The following is a 27,976-nucleotide window of genomic DNA, read 5'->3' as shown; positions in this document are numbered from 1 at the left end:
TTGTGGCTCCTGAGGAGAGCTGCCCAGCAGCTTTGCATGAGAAAAAAATACACTTTTCACTTAGCTGAAAAGATAAAATCCCCTAGGTGTTGCTGCAGTATGATCATCCACCTGTGAAAGATTTCAGGAAAGATGCAGGTTGGTCGGAGATTTGAGGTGCTCTTATGGGCAGAACTGAGCCTTTGATGTAGAATTTAAGTCAGGACTCTTTTATGTCTTACAATGTGACTGGTTTAAGGGTTTTTACTGCAAAAACTCCCCAGTAGGTTTTCAGTGACATCTCCCCCTGACATGCTGAAGTTGAAAGGCACACTAGGGTAATGATTTTGGATTTTCCATGCTTGCATTTGGGATCTGTCATGTTCTCATGGTGAAACCTCATCCTGGTAGAATAACCACATTTGAGCATGGCACATCCCACTCAGTCCCTGTCTTGGGGATGGCTTATTATCCCATACTATTTTTAGGGTTTTTGATCTGTTTTGTTTTGTTTGTGCCATGCCTCTACTGCTGCTCTGTTTTATTGCTACGCTGGAGCTGTTTCACCCTCTGCCTGCCAGGAGGTCCCTCAGTCTGGGTACAGCTGCAGACTTTCTGCTGCCTCTCGCTTGCTGCCCTGAGGGAGACCACTCTGCCATTCCAGCTTGCTGCTTTAAACGTTTTTTGCTACAGCCCCTTTCGCTGTCCAGAGGGGCACTGGGACCAGCTGTCCCTGTGAGCTGTAAAGGCAGCCCCCAGTTGTAAAGGCTGTGCCCGCCATTGCTGTGTGAGGGAGGCGGCCGAGCCCGCGCCACAGCGCCCCCTGCAGGCGCGGGGGAATCATCACACCCCGTGTCCGGCCGGGAGCCAGCAGCGCCCCTGCTGGCCGTGCCCGGAACTGCACGGAAGGGGAAAGTGCCTGCGGCCGGGTGAGGCCGGGCTGGGTTTGTGGAGGGGGGTAAGGTTCCACAGTCTCAATAGTTAGCATTTGTTCAATTCTTTGTTGTTAATAAACAGTTGATTTTCTTCACATTCACCCCCTGTTATCTATTTCTCTCATTGGCAGAAGAAAAAAGAGATATTGAGGCCCTTTCTCCTTAGAGGAAATGCTCATTCCAGGGCATTTCCCCCTGAAATTTGTCTCGAAACTGAGACAGTCCCCTTCTGCCTCCTCCATGGATATGCACAGGGCAGCAGTGAGCAGCAGCAGCAGCAGAACAAAAGCTGAGAGACACAAGAAATATTGTGCATTTTAGAGAACAGACTAATTGTAATCCAGAGGAATTGTTGAGGCAATTACACTGTTCAAAGTGGTTTCAATGCCTCTTAATAATTTCTTCTGCATTATCCTCTTGCTCCCTTGGAGATGACCAAGACAGAAGTTGATTGCAACTGCTGCTTGTGAGAGTGCAGCGGTTCCTTGGGAGCCATTAGGGATACGGCATCTGCTGGAGTTGCCATGGAGATGCCAAGACTGATTGTAAGCCAGGTGAAGTGCTCCTGCTGCTGCTGGCTCATCCCTCCTGGGGGACATGGCCACACAGCCTGACACTGGTGTGGGAGGAACAGCAGCCTCAGCCTGGGCACTTGTGCTGCAGGGAGGGATCAAAGCCAGGTGCTGGTGGCTGGAGCAGGACCCATCACCAGAGTGGTGAAGCTGTTGGGAGCAATACAGACATGTTTGAGATTTATATTTGCAAAAGGAGATTGGCCACAGGAAAGGTTTGCTACACCAGATCTCTGTCCCAAATATCCTGGGTCCAGCCTTTTGCAGGTTCTCTCTGGTTGGTCTCACTGACCTGGCCAGGAGTTTCTCCAAGGGAGCTGTGGCTGTCACTGGGTGTTCATACTCAGAGGAGGAGGAGGTAACTGCTTTTGGGGTTGTGTTGTAGCAGTGAGAAATCCTGTCTTTCAAAATCTGGCAAGCAAAGTGTGACTTGAAGTACAGTCTGAGCATAAATTAGCTGTGAACACATTTGTGTGTGGCGGAGGGAAGGTGGCTCTTTGGCAGCAGGTGGCTTGGCTTGCTTTTATGCAACAGATAGTCTGTCTTCACTTAATAAATAGATAAAAGGGTGATGCAGTTGACATCAGGCTCATCTATTCTGAGATCTGGCATTTGGGAACATGGTTTCACTGTCTGGATTTGCCTGGAAGCATGTACCATTTCACAGGCAGGAAGGTCCTTCACTGTTAATAAATTCTGACTGAGATTTCATTGCAAGATAAGCAGGTGCCCTCTGTGCCCCAGCTTTTCACTGCAGCCACTGCTTGCATTTGTGGTTTGCCCAAAAAATCAGATTTGCACCCAGTACTGCCCTCTCCTTTCAGGGTCCAATTTCCAGACCACTGGGGCACTGACTGGGATGTACCTGCTCTGTGGATGCCATTATTTTATAAACATCCCACTTTTTATCGATCTATCTATCTATCTAATCTATCATCTATCTATCTATCTATCTATCTATCTATCTATCTATCTATCTATCTATCATCTCTGTATATCTGCACATATATATATATATATATATATATATATATATATATATATATATATATATATCCTACTTTATAGATATCCTACCCTGACACTATGATCACCTTCTTTGAAAGTTTAAAACAGTTCTTACATATTTCAGGCATCAGAATGAAGGTCAAGAATCCTTTTTTTTTTTTGTTCTTCTTTTGAGAATGCTAATGGAAAAAAAAAATATTACCAGATATGAAAACAGGGTCAAAAAGCTGCAGATAAATGGGACAGAGCATCAAGTGAAGTGACAGGAGACCTAATTACAGGATTGAAGCTGTGGCATGAAATAGGTAAAAATCTCCCAGGAATTTGTATCTCCTTTTCTTGTTTTATTTTTTTTTTCAAAGAACTTTAAATGCTCTTTTCTTTTCTCACCTGAGCCTTTTAGAAATCGGTATATTTTTAGCTCAAAGTTGGAGACAAGGACCAAATGGCCTTGGCATAAAATGTTTCAGTTGTCCAAAAACAGTTGGAGAGGTGTTCGCATTTCCCTCCTGGTATTCAGGACTGGGTGACTGACCTTGGAAATGTGGGTGAAGTCAAGGAAAGCCATTGGGCTTTTTCCCTACCATTTTAAATCGGAGTTTATAATCACCACCACCACACATCCAGTTTACTTTATACCAGCTGCTCATTTCATGTGCTTAATTTAGAAGGGGAAAATACTGTGGCACCAAAATATTATACCATGATTGCAGCTGTCAGTTCATCCTTGCTGTGTGTGGGTGGGATGGGCCATGTGGACCTCTGGTGGGAGGTGTTCCATGGCAGGGGAAGTGGAACTGGATGATCTTTGAGGTCCTTTACAGCCCAAACTATTCTAAGATTCTGTGTGTTGCAGGGTCATGTTTGCACACCCAGGAGTGACCGTTCACATTCATGCCCAAGTGCTTGCCTATCCAAAGGTTCCAACTTGCTGGTGCAAGTGGCATTTGGCAGCATAGATGGGTCAGGCAGCCACAAACGTCAGAAATTCAGGCTTCTGAAATAGAGACACACAGACTGAGGGAGGAAATTAGCAATCAGGTTAAGGTGGAGAAAATGCCCCCCATGCCTTGTGCTGTGTTGAGAGAAGAATAAGAAGCATGTGCTCTGCAGGTGGGCAGAGGCCTGGGAAGATGCTGGTGGGCAATGCATTTGCACAGTCCTGTGCTGGGAAAGTGATGGTAACACATCAATGAGAGGGAAATATTAAATTGTGGGTATGTAGTGTCCTCCCACTGCTCCTGAGGCTCCTCATTTCCCAAGGTGCCTTGAATAAATAATGCAGTATGAAAATACAGGCAAGGTGTTTATCAGGGCTGTTAGATGGAAGCACATCTGGAGCTGATTTGGAAGTGGCTGTTCTGCCTATGGGTTAATGTAGTGGCTTTTGGGAACATCACCTCTCTGGAAAACCATGCATGCTGGTGGGGAGAGGGTATCATGCTGGTCCCAGAACATGCTTATCTTTAGGAAAGAGTGCTGGGAAATCTTTCTTCACTTTGGTGAAATGATTACTGCCTTATCATTCAGAGCTTGAGGGATATATCCATGCTGTTATTATAATACATTATTTCTTCACAGTTCCTTGTATAAATGATGGAGGCTGTGATGTCTGTGTGTGTAAGTGCAGGAGAGAGACTCATGCCTCTGTAAATGAAAATCTATCTGTTTTCTGTGCGGGAGGTGGATGCTCAGTGCCAGGCAGAGGCTGCTTGCTCTGGTGGTCAAAGTGAGCAATGGTCAGTTGAAGGTGTAAAGCTGCAGGCACCAGGAGGGAGGAACTTGCTGTACCTGTTTGAGGACAGAGATGTGGCTCCTCTGGCAACCTCCCAGATTCTAAAGCTGGCCAAAGCAGCAGCTTGGGGTACCTGGGAGGTTCCCTGTTTCTGCTGCAGAGCTTGTTGCTGGTTCTGTGGGGAGAGAATCCAGATGGAGACAAACCAGGGCCATGCTGGGGTGCTTACACCACTGTTCCAGTCCACAGAACAGGACCTTGGGCAGCCTCCTCCCGCTGGCTCATGGAGAAACACTGGCCCCAGGACAGACCCTCAAACCAGTTTCTTTATTCCCAGCAAACCCGGGGGTTTGAACTCCACTTTGATGCCAACAGACAGGGAACCTGCTGATGGTGCTGGAGGAGATCCACATCCCAATCCTCCCAGTCTCTATCCACATGTAGAGCTGGAGGTGCCGTTTTTGTTGGCAGCTGGGCTGAAGTCTTTCAGGCTTTAGCAACTTCCTTAATGACAAGTGAGTGGGTCAGTAGGGATTTATTGGGAGATGGAACCTTCTCTGCCAAGAGCAGAGTGACAGCCCCTCACAGAGACCCAGAGGAACATCATGAGCTCTCCATCTAGCAGGTTGTTAAAAAATAATTTTCATGAGAAAGCAGAAATCCTGCTCTTAGAAAGACTGTGTCACTTGCTAACCAGTGTTTTCCATTTCCAGCCAACCCATGTCATGTGGAGGATGCTCTGATTGTCTTGCCAAAAGTTAGACCCAGGCCACACCAAGGGGAAAGTGTTCCTGTAGGCACCAGCACTTTTTTGTTTTTATAATGAACAAAACCTCAGACTTCTGGGGTCCATATGTGCAGGGATAATGGCACATTTTCCTCTCTGGAAAAAAGATTTACCTCCTGGAGAGGACCCTATTCCCAAGCACTTGGTGCTTACAGCATCTCTGGAAGTGTTTGATCTTGGAGCCTCACTTGCTGCCTTCAAGCCTATTTTCTATTATTTTTGCCCATTCTTTAGCTTGTTTCACTCCTCATCCCAGTTTTCTCCTGTACATGTGATTGAATCTAATACTGCTCCCTGCCCAATTATGGAGATCTGGAATATTGCACTGAACTCTGATTTTAAAACTGTCACCTGGAAAAAAAAATTGCATTACATGTGGAAATGAAATCAAAATTTAAATTTCATTGAAAGGAAAAATGAGGAGTGAGCAATTTTCATTGTAATCTTCATGTCTTAAACCAATCTCACTATTATAGCAATAATTTTGGCTTGTTTTGACCTGAAAGAATCAAAGTCTTTCTTTTCTGACAAGGCTGACAGATGCTTTGACTGATGACAGCAAAAATCAGGTCTTTTAGTCTAAGAAATGTTACAACATGATTTGCATACAAACAGGGACTGAGACAAGCTCTTGAAAAATCTCTTGCACTTGCAAATCCTGACATTGGAGATGAATAAAAGGAATTTTATTCCCTGAGCCCAGTGGATGCTCAGCAATAATGACATTGTCATAAACATTGGTTTGAAACTCCAAATTATGAAAGTGAAACTGGGAGATTTTTGCCTTTTTCCCCCTAGACAGGCTCTCCCCACCCTCTCCCAGCTGTTAATCCAGGAGCATTAAATGCAGGGATCTCTGGGGCTGCAGTAAAGCCCTGTGGAGAGCCAGGCTTGTTTGCTCCAGTTCTCTGTGCATCCCAAATCTACTTCTCCTCTTTGTATCTTTTGCTGTAAACAATTATGTTCATAAATATGCAAAGATTTGCTTCCTCTGAGCAAAACCCTCTACTGTCACAACTGGGCCAGGTTGTGAAGCCAGGCACATTTATTCCCAGCACTGTGAATTCCAAAATGAACTGCTAGAAGGCCAAGTGTTGGGAGAGGAGGCTGCTCTAGTGCGCCTGCCCAGGGGGTGCCTTGCTGTATGCCCAGCAAGGAGAAAGCTTCTCCCCTTCCCCTTTCACTTCCTCTTCTCCTTTGCCTTTCTGCTTTTCTCTTGCCCGTTTATTTTTCCCTTTTGCCCTTTTCCGTTTGCATTTCTTTTCCTTTTCCTTTTCCTTTTCCTTTTCCTTTTCCTTTTCCTTTTCCTTTTCCTTTTCCTTTTCCTTTTCCTTTTCCTTTTCCCCTTCCCTTTTTTCCTTTTCCTTCAGGCTGGCAGACCCACCAGTGCTGCCAGCTGTGCCATCTCCACTCCAGGTTGGGGCCATGTCAGCACTTTCGGAGGGTCTTATTGAGGTTCCCCACACTCAAATGCTGCTGTGCTGAGACCTGGTCTTCCTGGCATATAAAAAAATTGCCATTTCATCCATGTGTTACCCAAGGATGAAGTTTTGATTTAACTCCTCAGTGGTGGGTGAGCAGAGGGGCATAAAGCTGCAGGGGAGGCACAGGGCAGCATCGCATCTATTGGACCAAAATCTTGAAAATTTTCATCTAAGCAACAAGGATTTTGCAGTGATGCTCCCTGAATCCCCTTTGCTCCCCTGTGGCCACATGAACAGTGAGCAGTGTGAGATGCAAGTGTTTCACTCAACATTTTAAAACTGTTTGCTACAGGAGTCTATGAATTTAGTAAAACTTCCTAAATATTCACAAACTGCTCAGCAGGCACATGATGAAGGATGGAGTGGATTGAGGGAGCAGGATTTACTATTTTGAAGAGTCATCACATAAATTATTCAGCAACCCTAATGTGCCCAGCTGTGTTTACTGTCCTGGGCCAGGAGCTCCAGAGGCTGCTGCTCCCAACAACGAGCAATTTTGCTGCTTTGGCTTTTGGTGGGGAGTGAAGGTCAGACCTAAGCCAGGCAGATGGAGCAGGAGGATGTGGGGGGGGAGGGCTCATTGGAAGCATCTGACAGGAAAAATCTCCATTGGGCCAATATATGAATGGCCTCTCCAACAGGCACTCTGTGCATTGTGAATGAGCAGTGATAATTATAGAATTGCAGTGGCTCCAGATGTTTTGTGTATGTTTCAGTCTTCATTTACTTGTTTTCTGTGCCGAGTTACTTGGGATACTGAAAAATGTAAATAATGAATATGTGATGAGCAGCAAGAATGAATCCCTGCCCTGCCTCCCTCTTCCAATAAAGCTAATTAATCCAAGTACCAAAATAAAAACTGCTTGAGTCTGCTCCAGCATCAGCCATGAAAGCATTCTCATGAGCAGATAATTGACAATTAAGGCCCAACTTACAGAAAAGAAGAAAAAAACCCAAGTTGTATAGAGCTAAAGTTCTAAAGAATCTAAGGGAGGAAACAACTCTGATAGAAATTCCTGGCATGCAGTGCCAACAAAGCTGGCTCAAACCCTGAGCCACTGGTTTAAATCAGAACTCCTTTGCCAGCCTCCTTCACCCCAGATTTTAAGTTCCTTGTTGTTAAAAGCATGATTGTGGGTGGAGGTTTGGACATGGGGAAACTGAGGCATGGAGCACACCCAGGCTGGCAGCCGAAGGGATCCCTGTGTTTGGGGTGGGAGTGGATTGCCTGGCTGGGTTTGTTAGAGAGCAGAGCATGTGTGCTGATATATTCATTGCCTAATGCACAGCCAGCCTGGCTCAGGGCTGGCTTTCTCCTGGGTGTTGGTATGGCATCCCAGTCCAGAGGGCTGTGCTTTTGGCTGCAGGAATTACATGGGATATATATACATATACATATATACTGTGATCTGATGTGTGCTCTTCAGAGTGTAATGCTTTATTTAGACTGAATTAACTTGCTTCACAGGGCTTTGTTTATCCATTTTAATAAATCATCTCTTTCAGCTAAATCTTGCCTTAAGAGTTGATCATATCCAGAGCCTCTAAGAGCACAGCAGATATAAATATTTGCTTTTACAAGGGGAAAACTCTCCTGAGAATGCTTTAGCAACTGACTGGGTTTGCCTAGAACAAGGGAACGTAATTTGCTGAGTGCATAATAAGAAGTGAAGAAGCAGAAAGGTGGAGCTACCTTTGCTCACTGACCCAAGGGCCAGTGTCCCATAGGTGGGTAAAGCCTGTGACCTGGCTTCCTCTGCTCCTCCCAGCTGAGGATGAAGCCTGGCTGCAGATGAAGCTGATGCTTTAACATGGAGGGAACACACAGCACAACACTGAAGTCCATTGTTGAGGGGCAGAGGCAACAAATTCAAATAATTTGAACTTTAATTTTTTTCCCCTCTTCAGAGATTCAGACAAGCATTCTTGGCATTAGAAATGACTATAATAGTGTATTCCTTCCTTCCTTCCTTCCTTCCTTCCTTCCTTCCTTCCTTCCTTCCTTCCTTCCTTCCGCAACTTCCGCAACTTCCGCAACTTCCGCAACTTCCGCAACTTCCGCAACTTCCGCAACTTCCTTCCTTCCGCAACTTCCTTCTGCAACTTCCTTCCTGCCTTCCTGCCTTCCTGCCTTCCTTCCTCTCCCCTGCACTAAAATGCCACCACTTGTGGATGCTTTTGGAAAGGGGCCCCAGCTCTCCAGTGCCTCCTCTTTGTAATCAAACTGGATCTGAATTCCTAAATAGTTCTAAGGATCTAGGTTAAAAGTGTGTTGCATGGAAAAAAAAAAAAAAAAAAAAAAAAAAAAAAAAAAAAAAAAAAAGATAACCTTTAAAATAAAATCCTCTGGAATGACTCTAAGTTAATGAGCTTTTCTAGACATGAAGGATGGTCATCTAATAGGTGGCAGATAATCTTCAGGAGAATGAGGACAGCCTAGATTTCAAGAATAGCATAATTGTATGTAAATGCAAGGAACTGGGAGCTTTTTTAAGCCTGAAAGAGCAAAGTTCATCAGATACCAGGGCAGTTCAAAGCCCAGGAGCCCAGACTACCTGAGAGCTGGGGAAAGGGCACAGCAGCAGTGCCAGGTGGGTGCTGCCAGCCCATACTGCACAGGCATGGATTTTTAGGGTATCAAATTGTGAGGGTAAACATGTGTCTGTTTCTCAGGAGCAGTGGTCTTTGCCAAGCTGATGTAATTTATTAACCCTCCACTCAGCAATGCTGTCCCTCTCTTCAAAAGCAACTGGGTTTTCAAAGCCAGTGAGTGCTTTGGGCTAGCCAGAGCCACTTGGGCATTTAGCAAATGTGGGATTATCTGTGGATGATCATTTCCAGACAAGGTGCTGCTGAACATTTCTAACTTTACACTTCTGATCTTTCTGCAGAGGCTTTGCTCATCTCATTAATGATGTATCTGCCAGGTTCAAGGCTGTGTGGCTTTTGGCTTCTTGAAAAACAAGCCTTAGTGTGCTGGAAGCTTCTCTGCACAGTTTTAGTGGCTTTTGGGCCAACATGTTGTCATGGGGCATTTCAGGTGTTGCAGGGACCTTAGGGAGCCCCTCATGTCTGCTGGGGAACATGGATGTGAAGGATGCTGTGCTCCCACCATCACACGCCTCACAGCCAAGTGTTTGATGTGAACCTTGGCTTTGCAATGGAAGTAAACACCAGCCCATCCCATGGTAACACTGGGTGGGTTTTGCCAAGGACTTTCTGGAGAAAAAAAGGGGGATAAAAGAGATATTTTACAGAAGAAAATTGTGGTAGCAATAGATCTTAGCAATCAGATTTAATTATTTTTGTAAGCAACAATGACAGTGTGCCAGGCTGGCTCTGGCAGCACAACTGTCTGGAGGAGCCCAGCAAAAAGCTTCCTGCTTGGCCAAACCAGGGAAACTGCAGGTGACCCCAGGGAAACTGGGAACCACTGACACTCACCCCAAGCTTTAGGTGGTGTCACCTTCAGCAGTTCTGGAGACGCAAAAGCAAACGTCAGCACATGGGCCCCGCTTCCACGTGCAGTGGGCACAGAGAGGGGAATCAGCAGGGCCAGATGGCAATGGAGCAAGATTTTACAGACTTGTAGCTCCATCCCTCAAGCTCAGTGGGTTTGTCAGAAATGGTTAATCATACTCCAACTGGGCTAAGCAGAAAAAAAAAAAAACACCCCAAAAAAAAACCCCTTCTATTTTCTTTTTCAATCACGTGCTTCAAAGTGTACTGGACTTCTGGAGCCCATATGAAAAATCAAAAGTGTTTGGAAGCTGCATTTGCCTTTATTGCTGAAATTTGTACCAACTCTGACTTTCCTAGAAAATGTGAACTGCCACTTTTCTGTGGTGCTGGTGAAGGGTCCATCAGAGGGGAGCATCACCCGAGAGACTCTTTTCTCCCCTGTTTTGTTGCCCATCTGTTCCAATTCCAGCACTGCTTTAAAACTGGAGTGCATTGCAGAGATGCAGAGATGCTCTGCAGTGAGAACGAAATTTTGAAGAGTTGCTTCCAGCAGCAAAACCATCATGTGAACAGATGCACTGTGCCTGGGATTTTAGTACAAAAATTGCATGTGCAGAGTGCTGCAATTCTGCTGCGAGGAGTCACTGAACTTGTTCTGTTACCCCTGGTGAGAGGCAGCAAGCAGGGAAAGGGGAAAGGCTGGGGATTAGTTTTTTACCATTTGCTGAGCAATCCAAGCTCCTGCTGCACAAGAGCAGCTCAGCTGTACCAGAGCTGACAGACATTGGTTGTGCTTTTAATCACAGACAATAAATTAAACTGTACATATTAAATTCCAATTAGATAATAACCTGTAGTTACAGTGTCATATTTGTTGCTGTAAGCAATATCCCTATCCAGCTTAACAGGTCTGTTTTAGAAAACATGGGAAAATCTGTGAACTTCTAAGAAAAGGCTGTTATTTATACATTTCAGGTTGATAGTCTCCCCCAGTATGCCAAAGGCCCAGCAGGGATTTCAGCTGAGCTGTGCTGGCTTTTACCAGGTGAAGATTTCAAAAGCTGTGTGGATATGGCTCTTGGGAATATCCTTTAGTGGTGAACATAGTGGTGCTTGGTTGTTCTTGCTCAATGATTTTAGAGTTTTTTTCCAGCCTAGATGAATCTATGATGTGGCTTTTTTAACAAGAAGTAATGGGTCCAGATGTTACCACAGCAGGTCACCAACCCTGGGGAAGGTGTGTGGTGTGCAGGAGAAGCTCTTCCACCAGCTTTCCCTGCCCACCATGCCAACGATGGAGCTGAGCTGGTTTTTGTGCTTTTATTGCAAGACCAGCTCAGTAAAAATCAAGTCTTCTACTCACAATTAACCAACACTCCTTAAGAGCAAAAAATGTACACAAGACTCTTCCCTTTGGATGAATATTTCCATTTATTCCAACTGGAAAAAACATTTTTTTAAATATATTTAAGTATCATTTATTTTTTTTCTTTTTAAAGGAATAATAATTATCACATTGTCCTTTACAAACAACAAAAAAAATCCTAGCAATAGTCTGTGGTATGGAGACATCCATCTTCTAGATTTTTCTGCATCTGCTGCTTTGGGTAGGCATGGGGGTGTCCCTGTGTGTGCCCAGGGCTGCCAGTGCCATCCCTGCAGGGATCCACATTCCCTGCGTGCAGGGAGGGGCTGGCCTCAAGGTGCAGGGACACCCTGAGGTGCCAGCAGCACATGGGCCGAGGGCAATACAGCTGGTTAAGCTCTCAGCCCTCCTGTGGCTCAAAGCCCAGCCTTATCTGAACCCCCACAGGTGCTTTGGGTGCCAAGAGCCCCTTTTGCAAACTTGCTCCTTTATGGGAAGCACTGGGACAACCTGGCCTTGGCTTGCAGCTGGGATGGCAGAACCCCAATGGATTAAAGCACACAGAGAACAAACTCACATCCACCAGAATACAACACAGCTGAGCCCTATGTAGGGGCCCTCTGCCGCAGCAAGGGGCTGGGCTGAGCCCCCCAGGGGACGAGCCCTGGCCACAAACAACCCCAGAGGGGCGAGGGCATCTTGCCAGGCAGGAGGGGCCCATGGGGAGCAGTTTGCAGGTGTTCTCATATGTCGTAGGCAGGAGGCAATACTGAGACTTCCACTTGGTAATGAACAGCAGTTAACCCAGGAGACTAGAGCACCATAAGACAAGTCTATATTCAAAACAACGTCATGCTGACATCACACAATTGCACCATTTACACTTTATTTACTCCAAATAATAGTTCAATGTTTAGTAACTTCAGCGTTCTCTACAGAGGTGTGAAATTCCTTCTCCAGCTTTGGTAATTTACAATGTTGCAGACATTTGGTAGTTCTGGTCTTTCCTATTTAGTAATAGTAATAATTAAAAAAAAAAAGGCCCTTTTGCAGCTGTCAGAGGTTCCTGTATCTGACTAATGGAGTGTACCTGCAAATCATAGGCTTCAAAATGCCACTGAGGCTTGTCAAGATTTAATGAATCAAAAAACATTCTGTTTATTGACCAGGATCAAAACAAATAAACAGAAAAAAAGGGTTAAAACAAAAAAAAACCCTCAAAACCAATGAAAACTCAGACTCTCACTGATAAACTTAAGTGATGATGAAATGGAAAGGGGGTTCCAAAGTACTGTTTGGTTAGCTCTGACCAAAAACAATTCTGAACGTGTATGCATTTTCCCAGTGACTCCTAAGATATAGAAATTCCTCTGATATTACAAAATACAAAAATATTTTCTCCAAACTCTCATTTACATCGCATTTACAACAATCATGGAAATAACTTAGGCTCCCACACTGTCCAAGAGACAAATCACCTACCAACATGGCTAATGGAAAACAAAAATGTGGTGGAAAGCAAAACCTACCAGCAAACTGATGCTGAGAGTCAACAGTGGCAACCAAAACATACGGACAAACAGAGCTCAAGAGAGTGGCAGTATCTGGGAGAAGGAAGAGAAACTACTGGGTAAATATTACAGGCTAAAGTGAACTTTTAAAATTTTTATCTCCAAAGTTAGATGTGCAAAATATATTCACTGTGCCCAGGATTATGACTATTTATAGAAGCCGGTCTATAACCTTCTTAACAAATCCCTACTCTTCGGGCCTTTTTTTTGTTACAATAAAAGCACTTACATGATCTAAAACAGTGCAAGATCGTGAGTTAATTTACATTCTCCCAAGGTGCCTGGCAAGGATGCCATTAGGATATGATACAGTTCTTGCTCTTCTGTCTTTTCCGGCTGTGCAACTGTCCCCTGGCCCCCACCGTGGAAGACTTGGGCATGCTGTACGAGCCGTACTTGTGCAGCAGCTCCTCGCTGGTCACGTACCGGAGGCGGGCAGGCTGCGGGATCGGCTCCCCGAGGAAATAGCCCTCATTGTCGGACTCCGAGGAGGAGGAGCAGGTGGAGCACCAGTCGTATTCGGCAAAGTAGGGCCCCCATCTCTCGCCCAAGTGGTTCTGCAAGGCAAGATCCGACACCGTCCGGGGACAGTGGCCGTAGACATCCCTGCAGGGACCCTGCTCCATCGTCTCCCTGCAGCTCCTCTGGTGCATGAACGGGTCGTAGTCGTCCCTGGCTCGGAGCGAGGGTCTCTCCTTCAGGCGGTAGCACTGCTCGCTGGCCAGGTGCAGGGCGTTGTCTGAGCGGGAGCGCCGGGAGCGCCGGGGCCGGTGCGGGCGGTAGTGCCGGTCGTCGTCGCGGAGCACGGTTCTCCGGCGCGTGCGCTCGCTCATGGGGGCGTGCCTCGGGATCTCCTGCGCCCCCAGCTTGCCCCCGGGCACCCCGCTGCCGTAGTCGAAGCTCTGGTGCATCCGCCCGTGCGACGGCCGCTCTTGGTAGCCGAGGGGGCTGGCGAGGTCGTGCAGGGTGGGCTCCATGTCCTGGTACTGCTGCACCGACAGCAGGCTGCGCACGGACTCGGCGCTGCGGAACTGCATGGAGGAGTTCAGGGTGCCCATGTTGCTCATCTTCTCCGAGACGTTCATGCCCGAGTCTTTGCTCAGGTCAGGCATGGAGAACCTGGAGAGGTGCTCCTGGCGCTTGGCTCCACCGTCTGCTGAGAGGCCTTTGCATGAAAAGGGCAAAGGGGGAAAAAAAAGAAGTTAAGAAAGAGAATTTTCTGTCAGCCAAGATGCAGGGTGGAGGCTGGTTTTGGCCCAAGACTTTTGCTTTAAAAAGTAACTCAGTGGTATTGATCCTGTCCTAAAGAGCCCTTTTTAAGAGGAGGACTTTAATTTTTTTATAAAGAGCAGGCAGTTCCTCTGGGGAAATCACACCAATTTAAGGTGTTTTGAGTTGGATTCCAAGCTGCTTTTCACGACTTCCTTTCCCATATGTCTACACTGTCTGCGACTTGATAGGAATAACCAACGATGCCAGGGAGAAATCATGCGTCAGAGGTAACCTGAGGCCTCCTGCACACCGAGCTAACTAGGGTGCCATGATCCAGCACTCACACCTTCTGCAATGACAACACATTTTGGAGGACTAAACAATGTCAGTGGCAGATGAAAACACAGCCACTGACTTAATTCAGGGTTCTCACTATGCAGCACCTCAGAGGTCCCCTGAATGATACCCATGGAGAGACCAAAGCTGCAGCTGGGTTTCCCAGGAAGGAAGGAAACGCCCGAGCACCAGAGGGTCTGCTGGAGCTCCCTGTGAGCAGCAGGATAGTGGGAGGGTCAGACTATCCCTGCAGATATCCAAGGAGTTGTGCATGGGCAGGAGCCAGAAGCGTGAGCTCCAACTTGATGGGCTGCCCTGCTTGGGAAGGTGACCCATTAGATCTCTCCAATATGCCAGCGAGCCCTGAGCTCCTGCAAGGTGCTTTCCTTCAGCCCAGGAAGCCTTCACCTGGCGGCAGGGAAGAAGTGGGGTGTCTGCTCAGCACCCGCCTGTCAACAAGAAACTCAATGCACCCCATGGTGCCCTAGTCCTTGGCTTGTTTCATGGGTGTTTTCTGACTATTTTCTGACTATCTCCCCGTTGGCTTGACAACTGGCAGCAGCCCCTGGTTGCATTGCAAGCTCAGGACAAGATGTTTCGCAAGTTATTTCAAAGAAAATCCGTTCCATCCCAAATCAAATGTGGAATGTTTGCTTTGGCAGCCTTCTCCCCGTCCCTTCTCCGACAACATCCCAGTGCAGACCCAACACTGTGCATTGTCAGCAGAATTTCCAACATGACGCACAGCCTTTATGCAATCACTAACCATTTATGACTTTGTAAATTAATTATAAAAAATAACAACCCAGCCCACAATTCAAGAATAAAGCCTTTTTTCCCTTAACAAAAGCTGCTTGCATTTCATCAAGAGCTCGGCTCCTTTCCCATTAGCTGCTGCTGCTAAACCTGAACAAGGACAAGGGTTGCTGTCACTAACCCCATTCATGAGCTGCTTCAGGGTTTCCTTGGGCTCAGCCTTGAAAAGATCAACAGAACCTGCAAAGCTGGACAGAGTCTTCCAAACCCTGCTTTCGGTGCCATCATGGAGAGCTTTAGCCTGGCCCTCACAGGGTTTGGTTTTGCTCCCCGAGTCCCAGCTTCTTTGCTTTTCTGTTGTTAATGGGGATGTTTTTGGAGTTTATGATTACAGAGGAAGGTAAAGTGAAGGCGATCCCTGAACACCACAAGAAGAGGGAGAGGCTGGGTTAAAAAGAAGGGAAAGCCATGTTTTTTTTGACTTTTTAAGTCAACTTCATGCTTACTTTTTTCCTCCTTAAGTCACACTGACTTTGAGTGAGCAAGCCCAACCCCACTCATTGCCCTTTGGAAAAAGCCCTGTGGATGGGCTTCCTGTCCCCTTTGAAGACCTGCCCACCCACACTCCACACTCCCATTATGTTTCTCCTCCTCGCTGGAGCTGCGATTTTCTGCCTGTGAAGCCAGTGAAGGCATCTGTCACATCAGGCACTGCTCCCCATGTCCCTCCTGTGCCACCGTGGAGGAGCCCAGCAGCCCCTGGGGAGGGAAAAGCAACTTGGTAACATGTGCAAGACTTCCTGAAAAGCTGGAGCAACAGTGGGACTCTGCTGGCAGAGCTGATCACAATGAGAATCATGGCTGTTGACAGCCCAATGTGGCCTTAATCACATCTGTCAGACAATAGCTGACACCAAGGAAAATGAGCCCTCGGTGACATTTATGCAGCACTTCATTAAGGGAGCCGGTGCAGCTCTACAATAAGAACGAGCAACAGCAGTGCTGTGCAGAAATACAGCTCCAACACCACAGGATACTTCTGTGCCATCAACACATTGATTTTGGCAGCATCATTAAAAAGGGGCTGACCTTGCCTCACTCACAGGGGTGTGGCATGAGCTGGTGCTTTGCTCCCACTGCCAGCCATATCAGATGGTACCTGTGTGTCTCAGCTGCCCCTCACAGCCATCTCCCTCCTGTGCTCCTGCATCCAGCAAGAATAAAACAAGTGTCTGGGCACAGGCTATGGAGACATGGCAAGAGTGAAACAGCATTTTTGAATTAAACAAGACATATCTGCATCCTTCACATCACAGACAGGAATGATGTGGCCAAGATCAAGCAGGACGACCAGGAGGGAAACCTGTTTCATTTTGTGTAAAGCAAGATGTGATAAATGAGGTGCTTTGGCTTGGGAAGGGCACAGCCAGAGCTTCACTGCTTTAGTTTGTGCAGGACAAGTGTCTGCAGCCCCTCATACACCTCCAGCAGACAACCATGAGTGCTTTAGTCTCTTCCCCTTAGAAGACAGCACGGGGCAGTGAGTTCAGACAAGGATCCTGTGACCACATGAATGGCTCATGCTCAGAGTGCGAGGTTTAATCAGTCATGGGGATGCTTCTGGCTGATCATTCAGACAGCTTGATTGTAATGAAGCACAAATATTCTGAGATCTTGATTCGCTGGGAAAGTGCTGATTGTAAGAGGAATCCAGTACTGAACATGTCCATCACTATTGCCAGCACACCAAACTTGGGTTGATGGAACCTGTGCTCAGGAGGCTCTGATGCAAAGCCAGTCCAATATCCAGTGGCTTCATCTCTCCATATGACAGAGTGGAAAAGGCTCTATGCTGTGTCTTCCCAGGTAGACTGGGAAGGCTGCACATGCACAAGCCTTTTTTTTGGGAGCCACGCTTGGAAGTGACCCAGCAAGCTGTGCAGTTGGGAGAGGGAAACTATCTGCTGAAGGTGACAGTGGAGGATTTATTCCACTCGCTCAGGAGCAAAGCTTTGCTTTTCCAGCTGAAGGCACTGAGAGCTCTGCACGGCTCTTATAGTGCCCACAGCAGGTTACAGGTCCAGGATGCAATTCAGAATCCTTGCAAAACACAAAGGTGTCTCCAGGCTGAAGTTAACATTTATGCCAAGGCATCATGAGCAGGGCTAGGCCCAGATTAGTCTTTCTAAGGTCTCAAAATGTTCCTCTATGGCTCTCTGTGGAGCCACAAGACCTCAGGAGGCATAGTGGGAACAAGCCAAAAGTGCTCCAGTCTGACCGCAGTGAGATCAGGGGATAGCAATAACCATTTGTCTAAAAAAATTTCATCTAGAAAACATGACCTGGGAATAAAGTTTTAAAGAGCAGAGGTTGTTTAGTCTAGAGGAGAGAAAGCTGAAGGGGATATAGTAACAACCTTCAAAGGCAGAAAAAAATGCTTGCAAAGAGGAGCAAACACATTACTCTCCAGGTCTGCTGACTCCTGCAACGAAAGTTTCAGACTGGAGAAGAAGAAAACCCTTCCTGTGTAATCACAGCAGAAGGTGACTCGGGCAGGCTCTGGCACCAGCGGGTTTCCCTGGCACCCAAAGGCAGTGGGTGCCCAGGCACATGCAGGGTGTCTCCAGATTCCTGGTCCCACACTGCCCTGGGTGGGGCGAAGGTGGCACCAACCCCTGTCTCCTGAGGTCATTTGCCATTCCAGAGCTACACCCATCCATGAGGCCCCATCTTCCTGAGCTGCCAGTATTTATGTGCAGCTGTTGCAGCTCCTGCTTAATGAAGTGTTTCATCTGGGAAGACAGCTAATAACCCAAGAGAGCTGCAGTCTGGAAGAGCACATGAGGTGAGACCCCACCATGCAGCCCTGACTTTCTCCCGACAAAGAAATGTGAGAATCTGTTTCCCAAGGCCATCCAAGGGAGCAGGAGCCCTGTGGTGTGGGATGGTTGTTACCACATCACCAAGACCATTCCAAGGGTGAAAACCCAGGTATAACATGCTGACCCCACCAAAATTTACTTCTGCATGATGCTCTGAGACTCTGAGCACATCCACTGTTGGCTGCCCCAGAGGCTCATGCACTGGAAGAGATGTCACTGCTGCCTCCAGCACGGTGCTTCGGCCGGTGGCCGTCCTGGAGCCAGTCTGGTGCCAGCACCACAGCACACGTAGACACAGCAGGTTTTTCTGCTGCTGCTCTCCACTGCATGGGGCTGCCAGGCTCAGTATTTCACCCTGCAGCCATGGAAACATGTGCTTTTCCAATGGGCACAAGGGAAAGCTGCAGCTCGGCTCTGGGTGCTCGATAAAGAAGTGGAGCTAGCTGCAGCACCAAGAAAACCAAGCAGGTTTCTGGTTAACATTCAGGTTCGCTAAGAACACCCTGTACCATCCCCTCTGAAGTCTGTCCCCACCCCTCCTGAGAACCATGTTTATCCCATAAACACTGCCAAGGGAATTAACATCCAAATAAGCAAAGCCACAGCACAAAGATACGCCTGGTGAACATCACCTCTACAACCTTGCCACAACAAAGCACTCGGAGGCGCTTCAGTCCCGCCGTGTGCTTTGCTAAACGGGGGCTGCGAGTTGCACGATGAATTATTAAAGCACTCGGCAAATGACAGCAGAGAGGCCCCGGAGAGCGCGTGGGCTGGGTGTGAGGCTGGGAATGGAGCCCCCCATGAGGGGAAGCAGCTCCCAGCCCCCATTAAATCAAACTCCCCGTGAAGCTGTGCTAACACGGGGTGAGCCAGCATCGCACTGCAGGAGAACACCAGCCAGGGAATGCAAAATATCCTGACATAGGATATTGCAAACAGCTAGGGCTATGCTGACGCTTGCTTCTTGCCTTAACATTTATCACAGCAGACATACACATCTGTGCATCACAGCTCTCACCACAGAGCCCCACAGAGGTGCCTGGCAGCACCAAAACCCAGCACCCAACCCCGACAGCCAGTGTTTAAATGCAGCTAGAGATGCACAGGAGGGTACAGCACAGTGTCTCTTGTGTCCAGTCCCCTATGCCAGAGCCTTCTCTCTCATACAGCACCAGGCATCCTCAGCACCCCTCAAACAGGGTTTATTTCAAGGTCAATCTGTAGAACTAAAAAGAAATTTAAGAAGAAACAGCTTGCACAGAGCTTTGTTTATAGCTCAGCCCTGTCTCACTTCTGAGCGACCTCAGGGCATGCAGAAATAAAGCAGAACCTTCATGTAACTGGAAATCATGGAAAATAAACAATTTGGGGGAAGGCACAGCCCCCACCAAGTGGGTCACAGTCTCACCAGCCTCCCATGGTATGTCCCCATGCGTGACCCATGATTGTCATTGGGTATTTCCCACCCAATCAGTCCTTTCCAGCTTGGTGGAAGAAGTCCCTCGCTGCTTGGAAAAGAGTTGGATTTTAACCTAGAAGTCCCCCTATAGCTCCTTTATCAGCACTCCAATCTCCTGCATCCTCCCCAGCTGATGGCCAACAAGCCATGTTGAGGATGATGCCTCCACCAATAACATCTTCCAGAAGTCAATTTTGGTTGTCCCTCTGGTTTGCATTACCCCACCTGCTCTGCACTGTCCATGTGTGACACTGAAGGGGTGAGGACGTGCAAGAGGTTGGCCCCCGCAGCAGGCACACCAAACCTCCCACTGCTGAATGGCAAAAGGTAAGTGAGGGGGAGAAGAAATGTTCCTGACAGCTTTACAGTGGTTTGGCATTGGGCCTTTGGGGTGGAAAACCTCTATCTTCACATCGGCTTTGAAATGATCTGTTTTGGATTAAGAAATGTTACACCTGTGCCTCAAAATCGCAAGAATTCCCCCCAGGGATCTGATCTTCCAGCTTGGAAGTAGTTTTGTGCTGGCTGTGTCTGGGAGAAAGAGAGTGATAAGAACATGGTGAAGAGCTGGGAGCCTCCTTTTTTCATAGAAAAACTCAGGAACAGCCAATGTTTCACTTTCTGGATTGCATAACTCAGCTGGAGCACTTGAGGCAGCTGCCCCTCTCCAGCACAGGGGGAAGGAGACCAGCATCCAGACCCCTCACTGCCATCCCTGAGGCTGTTCAGGAGCTGCTCCTAAGCCCCCAGTGCAGGAGAGGCTGGCTTAATTAATGTCTCTCCAGAAAATATAATCCTGGCCCTTAGTCAGGGCTTGTTCTTACCCTCACTTGCCCTGCAGCTTTTAGCTCCCAGTGCAGGCAGAGGAAGAAAAGGGACTGGAGACAGATGATGCTGCCAGGTCACTCTGAAGCTCAGACATGCAGGGATCAGCCCTGTTCTCTCCTCTTTCTGGTTATGTCACAGTTCTCTAGTCTGGAAAAAATAAACTATTTGGGGCCTTTGGGCATCACACAACACATGATGACAAGCACAGTGTGTGCCATACAAATGAAATCACATCTCACCCTGTAACAGCACCAGTTTAACATATTTTTAAACTGGATTTATGCCTGTTACAGATGTTCCCCTCACCCAAACTCATCTTCTCAAGGAATCCTTAAAATCTGTTTCTCCTTTTGCACACAGCAGTATCACCATTCAATGTGACTTCTACCTCCAAAAGGCTCCTGCTCTCTGCAAGCAGCACACAAAGGGACTGTTCCCACAGAACAACATTTAGCCTGCAGGTATTTTCTTAAGTGGGCTATTTGACCAGCTGTCCTTTTGTGGAAATAACTGTTTGGAATCAGCAGAGTTCAGCTCCTGATTTCTAATTCCACTGCCAGGCACATGCAGTGACTGCAAAACCTTTCTGGAGGGAAACACAAACACAGGGAGCAGGGCTGATGGGCCAAGTGTCTTTTGGGAAGTGATTAACCTCTGGTAAGATCAGGCTTCTCATCATGAGAAAACCTTCCTGGACAAATTCCATCTTAGCATTGTCCCTGCTTAATGCTACAAGGCAAACATTGCTACAGGATCCACTGGTTTTTGTTCTTGTTACTGCCATAAAAAAACCCCAACAATCCAAAAGCCCCAAAAATAGACAATGGAAGCACAATATAAAAGATAATAGAAAATCAGCAAAAATGAGCTCTCTCTCAGAAAAGCTGAGAAATACTGTTCCCTTTTGCTTCTCCATCTAATGGCCATGTATTGCAGGAGGATACAGTCTCTAAGAAGCCGTAGCAGATTGGAGTCTGTTGTAGCCTTCAGCTGATGGCAGAATAGGGATTTTCAAATAGAAACGTGGAATGCAAGGAGAGATGCCCTCCACCAGCAGGAGACACTGCCCTTTGCCACTGGATGTGCTTAAATCCCATCAGCATTTGTGACAATTACACACGCACAAACCAGAGGACAGCAGAGACACTCCCACCTAATTCCAGCCCCAACACAGAGCACAAGCAGGGTCACAGCCACCTCTGCCACTCACATGTCTGCTGTTGCAGTACTGCCCATGGTGACAGCAGAGCACAACCCAGCACTGTAAGGGCACGTGCCCAGGATTAACATGGTGTCTCACCTCTTTACTAACCCGTGGGGAATTGGCTTTAAAGCGATTAAATAGAGCCTTTTGGTAAGGTAGAAACCTGGGGTCTTGCAGGAGATTGGGGTCACGTAGATCTTGACCCACACAATGGCTGACCCTGAAATATTACAGGGAACAACATCTGCTCACGGCAGGCAGCCTTCCGGCCAAAGGACAGGGATTACTGCTGCACAGCCCTGAGTTATCTGCATTACTGACTGTATCTGGCTAATTAGCAGTTAAGTCTTAGTAGAAACATCACAGCAAAATCCGCTGCCAGGGAGGTACCAGCTTTTAACATGTGCTCTCCAGGTCAGGGACTGTTTGCCCTTCAGCTCCCTATAAAAAACAGACTGTTTTCAGCGATGCCATAAAACCTTAGATGGATGCGGTGTTAATTATTTCAAAGTGAAAGGTGGAGCAACTGCGCAGCATTGGTAGCTCAAAGGGACTTTGTATGTGGATGCCTGGGAGGTTCTGGTAAAGCAGAACTGGAGGATGCAGGGTGGAGGACATGGGGCGAGCCAGAACCCCAGGCTGTGGTGGGGGGGAGCTCTGTGGGGAGCTTGATCAAACACAGCAGGGAGTGCAGGGACGGGGAAAGCCAGGCAGCGAGACGCTGTGCCCTGACATCACTAGACCAAAAACCTGCTCTCTCACAGACCTCATCCAGGTCACCAAACCTCCCTGTCCTCAAAACACTGCCAATTAAATGGGATGATAATTGTGTCCTCCGTAATTGCAGACATGGCCCTGGGGGAGCTGCCTGTTGCTGCTGCAGTGCCCCTAGCTCAGCTGAGCCAGCTCCCAGAGCAAGGAAAATTATTAGAACCTTACACATTAATAAAAATATTATCACCTCACTCTGCAGAGGAATGATGAACATTCACTGCAAGCCTCATCACGCTGAGCATCTGCTCCAGAAAGCTGGAACACAGCAGTCACTGCCCCTGAGAAAACTCAAACTCTGGCTCTGTATGGTGGACAGATGCCTTTGGGAGGTTTCCCTCCCACCATTTTAAAAAGGGGTTTCTAAAATAAAAGGCAGAATGATTTTCACTTTGATATGGAGGCCTTGCCATATTTTCTGTGTCTTGACCTATATCCCCAATAATATGTTACACTTCAGCTCCAAAGCATGCAACAACCTCTCCACTGCTCAGGGATTGCTCATCCAAGCTTGGTGTTGCTCAAGACTTTTTGTACTGATGGGGTTTACACAATACAAGTTTTCAGGAACACAAGAGGCTTTGGAAATGTGGAGCTTTGCTTAGGGAAACGCTGTTTTGGAGAGCAATTCCCAATTCCCTCACCATTTCACATCTATTTTTCCTCTGTGTATATATGAGACTGTTTAAGCAAAACCCTTCCTAGCTCATTAGCTTCTCCTCTCCCTCCCCTGTTTTTCCACTTGCTGGATAGGGAGATCCTGGCTGAAACAGAGATCATTTCACATCTTGGCATGGGGCTGGCAGCTTCCCTAAACAAACACACCAAACCCCAGATGAGGAGGCATGGGCACAGCAGTGCAAACCTGTCCATCCAGGCAGGGCAGAGCCCAGAACTGGGATTCAGGAGGGCTTAGCTCTCTGTGGACTTGGCAATCCTCACCACCCATTGACAGGAACCTGTGGGGGATCCTCAGGACCAGGCACAAACACCCCACAGGCCACTCCTTGCCAGCAAATAAGGCAGAAAGGCTCCATTTTGCAGGGGTTCAGATGCAGGACCTGCCCAAATCCAAGCAATGACTGGCTGGAACAGAGGAAAGCCAGGGGAGACGCAAAGAAAAAGCAAGGCAGCTTCTCTGGTGAACAAACCAGGCTCAGTATTCTCTTTTCTGAGTAGTTCTGTGCTGAGGGACGTGGGAGCTGTGGTGGGCGAGCGAAGCAGAGCAGGCTGCAGGAAGGACAGAGCCTGCCCAGCGCCGGCTGCAGACCAGAGCTGCACACAGACACGTCCGTGCACACACACACCCACCCCTGCAGCCACGAGTGAAACCCAAACATGTTTAGGGTGAGAGGACTGAGAAATATGACCCTGGGATGTGCTCGTGAGAAACAAGCTCAGCCTGATGGGGCAAGCATCTTGCCTGGCTTTTCCCTGCAGTTTCTACCAAGGGGCTGGGGAAAAGGAATTAAAGAGCTGTGCAGAGAGGGGGAGGAACTTCTTTTAACTAGTCACGTGCTTGAGGACTGCATAACATTCAAAAGGGGTTAACTGGGCCTATTTCAAGGCATTCAAAAATATTTTTAGCTTGCAAGGGCAGCTGACAGCAGTCCTTCAAGTGCTGAAAACTGGAATCTGCCTCTGTGTTAGCAGTTGGCCTTGATTTTCCCCCTCTCTTCACAAAAGAGAGGATTAAAGACTTTGAAAACATTTGTTTTGAGCTGCACAGAAAGGCCAGCTATCTATAAAACTCTGCATTTGGTAAACAAGCAAGCAAATGGAGAGGAACTGTCAGGCTTGTCAGGACCAGGCAGACAAGTCTGTGTCACTGAGCAGTGGTCCCCAAGCTTGGTTACCCTCATATTGGGAAGACACCAGAACACAAGGGATTCAACTGCATGGAGGGTGTGCCGGGGTGGTCTCAGGGTGGCAGGAGCAGGGGTGACTTACCTGTAGCATTGGAGAGTGCCAGGGACTCCATGGAGCCCCGGGGAGTCTGCTCGGTGGGTGTCAGGTCCTCTGTGAACTTGAGGGCACTGATGGGGTGACGTGTGCGGCACTGTGATGCTGGCATCCCACCCTCCTCTTCCTCTTCATACTTGGGGACTTTGACACTTCCTCTGGTCTCTGGGAAGCTCTGGTTGGACATGTCACTGTAGCTCTCCTGCGAGCGGAGCCTCCCTGAGTAGTAGTCCTCTCTGCAGTCCTGGATGAAGCTGCCACCATGGCTCTTCATGGCCAATGAGGAGCTCCTCTTTTGGTTGCTGAAGTGTTTTGCCCATAAATCCGACTGCGAGCCTGGGACCTGGGTGGGGTTATAGGAGGTTCTTATGTTGCACTGGCTGAGAAGCTGCAAGGGGGTTTGGGACTGGCTTTGCTCCATTTTGCCCCCATAGTGATACAGCTCATCCCGGCTCCTCCACAAGTGGTCCCTGTTGAGGCTCGGTGTCTGGCTGGCCAGGCTCAGCAGATCCATCTGCAGGGACAGCGGGTCCACGTCGGTGGAGAGGCGGTTGGAGGTGACCTGCAGCTGGTTGCAGGGGCTGCGCGCCCCCTCCTCGCCCTTCCCCTTGTTCTTGCCGATCTTGGCGCTGCGGCGGGATTCCTTGGCTCGCGCGCTCTGGAAAGCCGAGTCGGAGGAGTCGGAGCCGTTGGGGTCATCACCAATGCTGCAGGCCCTGGAGCAGAAGATCTGGCCCTGCTTGGGCAGGAAGGGCCGTCCCAGCAGCGACTTCTTGCACTGGGCGCAGCAGAAGCAGGTCTCGGTGGCGTGCCAGTGCTGGCCGTCGTACGTCATCTGGCCCTGGTCAATGCCTTGAGGGAGAAGATCACAGTGTCAGGGCCATCTAGCACTGCACTTAACACCTGCATCAAGGCCAGGCTGGATGGGCTCTTGAGCAATCTGGTCTAGTGGAAAGTGTCCCTGCTGATGGTGGGTGGCTGGAATGAGTTGACCTCTAAGGTTCCTTTCTATGACTCTAGGATCCCCTGTGAGTGACATGCACTCAGCCTCGCTCTTGAAAGCCCTTTTTCAGGGTTTCTCTGATGCATGAAGTTAATATCATTTTTAATTCTTCCCAATTCTAATTCCAGGCCTTTGCTTGGGAGTTACTCAGTGTTGGGAAAGGCAGCAGACCCACGCCTCAAGCTATTTTGTATTAAATGGGGATATTTCCGATCATAAAGCAAAGGAATGCAAGAAGTTCTCCATAAAGTCCTTGAAGTAAAAGCAATATGCTGCTTATTAAAAAAAAAAAAAAAAAAGCCTCCAGCTAAACCGTAATGAGGAATTTGTGCTGCCTTGGTTAAGTATGTGACAGAGCAGATGACAACCCTGTCCCTTGATGCTACTGTGGTCCCATCCTAACTTTATTTTGGCTTCAAAAGAGCTGGTCCCAGGGGTCGAGCACACACCCTTGCCTTGCACCCAGCCACATTTCCTGGGTTGCTTCACCAGGCCCCCCTTGGGTTCAGTAAAGGAATTGACACAGACAGTCTGTCTCCCTCCAGCCAAACCCCAGGGAGCAACATCTGCACAGTGCTCTCAGTCAGAGCTGTGAGCAAACCTCCTGAGGTTTCAATTATAACATTTACACACTTGTTTAAGCTGCTGTTCCTGGCCAAAGCCCTCGCTGCCTCTGTTCCCTAAGAAACTGCCACGCACAGTGTGGGCTGGCTGGCACGGCGGGTGCTACACCACATGTGCACAGCACGTGCCTGCTCACCCGCTGTGGGGCCAAGTGCTGCCAGGTAACTTATAAATGAGCAGTATGTTAATGGTCTGTTTTATTCCAAGCTAAATTAGGTTTGGTATAATCAGTTTTTTCCTCCCTTTATAGTGAGCAAAATGCTTTTATACAGATGGGAGTGCTACACTTGTGGGCAAAAGAGAGACAAGACGGTGGGTGGGATTTTATCAGCTCCTTTTCCACTGCCCAAAGCCATCTTGCAGAGGAAGGAGTGCAGCCTCTTTACTTCATCCTCACCTACCAAACGCAAGCCTTACAAGGCTTCATCACATGCTTACCTCTGATTTATGTACCTTGTCAGCACAGTGCCCTGTTCACCACTATGAACGACTTGCAGCAAAATGGTTGCAGTCCCTCCTTTGCTAGAAATGTGCAAATATGCACCAAGCCAGACATTTTGCCCTGAAAACCTGACAGTCAGCAGGCTCCAGTGGGCCAGCTGGAGTGAAGGACAGCAGATGGGGGAAGCGTAAGAGAAGGGACCATGCAAGAAACATTATCAGCTGCTTCTTCACCTTTCTGCAGCTGAGATTTTGGGAAGGATGTGCTGCAGGTCACAGTAGATGCATCCTCCAAGTGCTTCACTGAAAACCCTGTGTTTCCCCTCCCTGTGCCATCTGGCTGCTGCATGGGAGCAAAATGTTTGTTTTTTTTTCTTCTGCAACATATGAAGTATTTGAACATGTGAGCTCACCTCCATGGACAAAGGAAGGGCTGTCTGCATGCTCACTGTGCTCAGCCAAGGGGCAAAGAGGGCTGGGGAGAGCAGCAAGGGGCTTCCCAGCCCACCCAGCTTGGGGACAGCGAGCCCCCTGACTGAAGTGCATTTTAAATCACTGCTCTAGAAACATAAATTGACCCTGATGCATTATTTCTTTCTCTCTGAGAACATCTATCTGCAAGTTGATTGAAAAAGACTCAGAAACAATAATGATGCCTAATGAACAAGCATCTTTTCTGACAGTAGCTCATCAAATCATGTGATCCTTTGCCAAGCTTGGATGGGAAAAATCTGAGTTGAAGAGCCAGGCTGTTTACAAGAAAATGAGATTTAAAGGGAAAAAAACGTGCCAGAGAAATTTTATTACGCCAGAGAAAGCTTTCCCTAGCTGCCATTGCTCCTGAAGTTGCCCTATGATAATCCTCCCCTCTCTGACTACCAAAAGCGATAAACAGCAGTTTAACCAAATAAATCACCATGTTACCTCCTTGGTGGGATGGGAGAGAGTCACAAGCACATTTGGTCGCCCCAGCCATGCACAGTCCTGCCCGCAGCCCCGCGGTGCTGTCAAGGACTTAAAGCACCAGCTCTCGTCAGAAGCAAGCTCCCAGCGGGGCCGTGCCCTCGCGCACGTACCGATGTGCTGGGCGCAGGTGTCGCAGTACTCGGCGTACAGGGACTCGAAGCAGCTGCAGCAGTAGGGCCTCCCGTCCTTCATGATGTAGCGCTGCCCCCCCAGAACCGTCTCGCACTCGAAGCAGCAGAAATGCTTCATGTGCCAGTGCCGCCCTTCGGCCTCAGTGCACTCGTCGGCAAAAATGATCTGCGGGAAGAAACGCGAGCGTGGAGAGGGGTTGGTCAGAAAAGGGACCCGGGATGCAGACGCCAATCTTTGTGTCTCCTACCCTGCATGGCACATGTGCCCCTTTGTTGGTGCAACCTCCAAATTTTACAGCTAACTCCCCCAGTCCTGCATGAGAAACTCCCATGGTTTGGTTTGTGGCAGGGGCACCCATAATTTCTTAGGAAAATCTATTAAAATGTAAATTCCTCAGAAGCATGTTAGTGCCCAGACTACGAAGTGTTAAGGCAGAGCTGCTGTAATGTGCTTGTAAGCTCACCCATCAAACAGAGAGGTCGATCAGGGTAATAAACA

The 27,976-nt window shown here is 48.1% G+C and overlaps 1 protein-coding gene across 2 annotated transcripts in view; it reads right to left on the bottom strand.

Annotated features, from left to right (window-relative positions):
- Nucleotides 1–11,374: 11,374 nt before the first annotated feature.
- Nucleotides 11,375–27,976, bottom strand: part of PRICKLE2 (prickle planar cell polarity protein 2) — a 104,022-nt gene continuing 87,420 nt past the window's right edge. For both annotated transcript variants that reach the window (XM_053989700.1, XM_053989701.1), the window contains 3 exons: nucleotides 27,457–27,643; nucleotides 24,301–25,164; nucleotides 11,375–14,064 (listed from right to left, as the gene is read on the bottom strand). In XM_053989700.1, coding sequence (XP_053845675.1) covers nucleotides 13,196–14,064; nucleotides 24,301–25,164; nucleotides 27,457–27,643 — 1,920 coding nt within the window. In that variant the 3' untranslated portion in view covers nucleotides 11,375–13,195. The remainder of the gene's footprint in view (nucleotides 14,065–24,300; nucleotides 25,165–27,456; nucleotides 27,644–27,976) is intronic.

Source organism: Vidua macroura, chromosome 13 (genome assembly GCF_024509145.1).
Source record: "Vidua macroura isolate BioBank_ID:100142 chromosome 13, ASM2450914v1, whole genome shotgun sequence".
Taxonomy (NCBI): Eukaryota; Metazoa; Chordata; class Aves; order Passeriformes; family Viduidae; genus Vidua; species Vidua macroura.
The sequence above is the reverse complement of the archived record's forward strand: the minus strand, read 5'-3'. Positions and strand labels throughout refer to the sequence as shown.